The sequence below is a fragment of the Zerene cesonia genome, chromosome 11 (genome assembly GCF_012273895.1).
Source record: "Zerene cesonia ecotype Mississippi chromosome 11, Zerene_cesonia_1.1, whole genome shotgun sequence".
NCBI lineage: Eukaryota > Metazoa > Arthropoda > Insecta > Lepidoptera > Pieridae > Zerene > Zerene cesonia.
Genome location: NC_052112.1, coordinates 141,143 through 143,798, shown reverse-complemented (window position 1 = coordinate 143,798; position 2,656 = coordinate 141,143). Strand labels below are relative to the sequence as shown.

The 2,656-nt window shown below is 37.8% G+C and overlaps 1 protein-coding gene across 1 annotated transcript in view; it reads right to left on the bottom strand.

Moving 5' to 3' along the window:
* Positions 1-576: 576 nt before the first annotated feature.
* The window catches only part of LOC119830481 (serine/arginine repetitive matrix protein 1-like), a 33,247-nt gene continuing 31,167 nt past the window's right edge, over positions 577-2,656 (bottom strand). Inside the window, exon 8 of the mRNA XM_038353526.1 lies at positions 577-774. Coding sequence (XP_038209454.1) covers positions 577-774 — 198 coding nt within the window. The remainder of the gene's footprint in view (positions 775-2,656) is intronic.

Genomic DNA, 2,656 nt, shown 5'->3' with positions numbered 1-2,656 from the left:
CAGTCAAATTATTTCCTTCGCTGTGTAAAAGTATATAGATTTTTTTATGTAAAAGTTTTATAATATTTTTAAAATTGGTTTGGAAAAACCGCGCCAAATTCACCGACATGTCGACCGATCATCTGTCATTTATGACAGCGACATTGACTCACGGAGGCGACGACATAACGCGGGAACCCCAGTTTGCTTCTCGCTAACCTATCTAATACTAAATGCATTAATATAAATGTCATAATACGCATAAGATACAACTAGGCATTGGCAAGTGTCGGCCGGGCGGCCTCCCGTACACGGAGCCCTAACATTGCACCGTCGTCGCGTGTACGGAACTAATATACAAACAATATAATATGACACTCTTAGAGCGTGCCTGATCAGCTACTCGACTAAAGCTAAAATTAACTAACGCGCCCTTCGCACAACACGACACGTTTTTCGTAACGAAAACATTTCATAACAAATACATTTCTAACGAGTTCGCGGAAATCGTATACAAGAAAAATATAAAAAATTTACCACAAAACACTTGACATAACTGCCGCTACGTCAAAGAAATATACATTTAGTCTCGAGTTTTTAGAAATGCAACTGATTCAAATGAATATCCGGCTTAAAGAGACATATTGCGCCAATGTATGGCGCCACACGCTGGCCAGGCAGGGGTTTCGTTTCCGGGCCAGGCCGGTGCGCGTGACGCGTGTTGTACGGAGGGCCAATGTAAATGCTCCTCAGCCTCCTCCTCACAGGCACTTGCGCCTCGACCCCCGAGGCTACCTAACGTTACACATAAGATACAATAAGCGCGGATTACACGATACTTCCGCCCCCCAGCAGCGGCTGAAGCCCGAAGTGAACGCTGTATAATGAACCAAATTCACTTCACGGCTTGTAGTGTTGAATAAATTTGGCCTCGATCTTTGTATAATGGAATATATCGTACCCAAAAATATATCTGACACGGTCGAGCGAATTCCGTTCGATCAAAATGCTATAATAAAAAATGCGTTTGCCCGACGCTCCGCCGCGGGCGGTGACGTCACGGCTCACCTTTCACCTTTGTACCTTGTTTAGAACAGTACACAGCTTGTATAGCTTATACAATATTAACGCTACATTACGAATGCTTGTAAAAGTGTAAAACTTCCAAAATACATCCAATCCGGAATGGCGATAGGAATGGTTGAAATCACATTTCTTTGTTTATAGAGAGAGCCTCTGGTAACGCATCGCATTTATTGCTCATTACGATATACCATTAGAAATATTCAGTAAGAAAATAGCTCGTAGAAATTTTAAAGTGATAGTAGAAAATTCATATAAAAATCATGTGAAAAATACGAATTGACGTGAATTTTCAATAAATGCGATACATTTGGCAGGATGAAACAATTTCGACTTAATTTAAGCAAGCGAATCCGTACGTCGCAACTTACATCTATGAAAATGCTTCAAAGACTTGATATCTACAGCTAATCAGTCCGTCCGCACATAAGTACTTAACACCTCTGTATACATTGAGCAATTTTGATGGGGTTTTACCGCATTAAACAATTAAAAAATACCTTTTATATCATATGAGTAGGTTCCATATTTCATAATTTAAATGTTATTGCTATTTCTCGCGAACCCTCGCATGATCTGTTCAATGATTACTGTTTATTCACGATTAGATCAATCAATACACAGACAAATTTTATAATTGGAAACTTAAAAAAAAAACCTTTTAACATATCATTCAAGGGTATTTATATGTTCCATTGAAACCGTACCTGCGACTTTCAATCGTATGTATATAAACAAAACTTCATACTTTTAAAAGAACTCTAACATTGGATTGAACTTGGAGCCCATGTGTAAACCTTAACCACTGAACCAGTGTCCCATGCGGGAACACTTCGCGGCGTCGCGTGTATCACAGTAATAAAAAAAAACAAACGTTAGCATGCAGCTATTTTAAGCTATTTTTTATAGCTAAAGTTCATATTATATTGAATACGTACCATTTAATGTCACATAATAAATTAAAAGGTCGTATAATGTTAACAACGAAGCGCGCGCATTGCGGTAGACGCTGTAAAAACTTAATTATAACATTTCATTTCAAATTGATTATCATATTTACGTCAATTTACAACTAGAGTATACGGAATGCAAATATCAATTAATCGTCGTTTTTATGTAATTATTACACGCTACACACTCGTTGGTTATATCGATATTGATATAACTTTGTCATTTCGATTACATCAAGTCTTAACATAAAATTTGGCGATATAGAACGCGTTCGGTCAGTGAGCTATGTAACTTTTCACTTTATAAAATGTTTTATGACTACAATACTATTATAAGAACTTCGCAAATGCACTATGAAGATATTCTCAGAGCACAGCAGTAGAGCCGAATTTAGAGTTGACAGATACAAAGATTTTAATACAATCTCATAGATCAACGTGAATTGAACAATTCCAGTGTGGATATGTACATACAATATTACAAATTTATTTTCATCGATTAATCTCTCTGTGCTCTCATCGCGATTTGGAATCTCAGACACGACATGTGAGACACACACACACACACACACACACAAGATTTGTCACATATGTGTCACTCGGTTCAAGCTTGAGCTGTGTGCTCGTATGTATGTGTCTCCCCC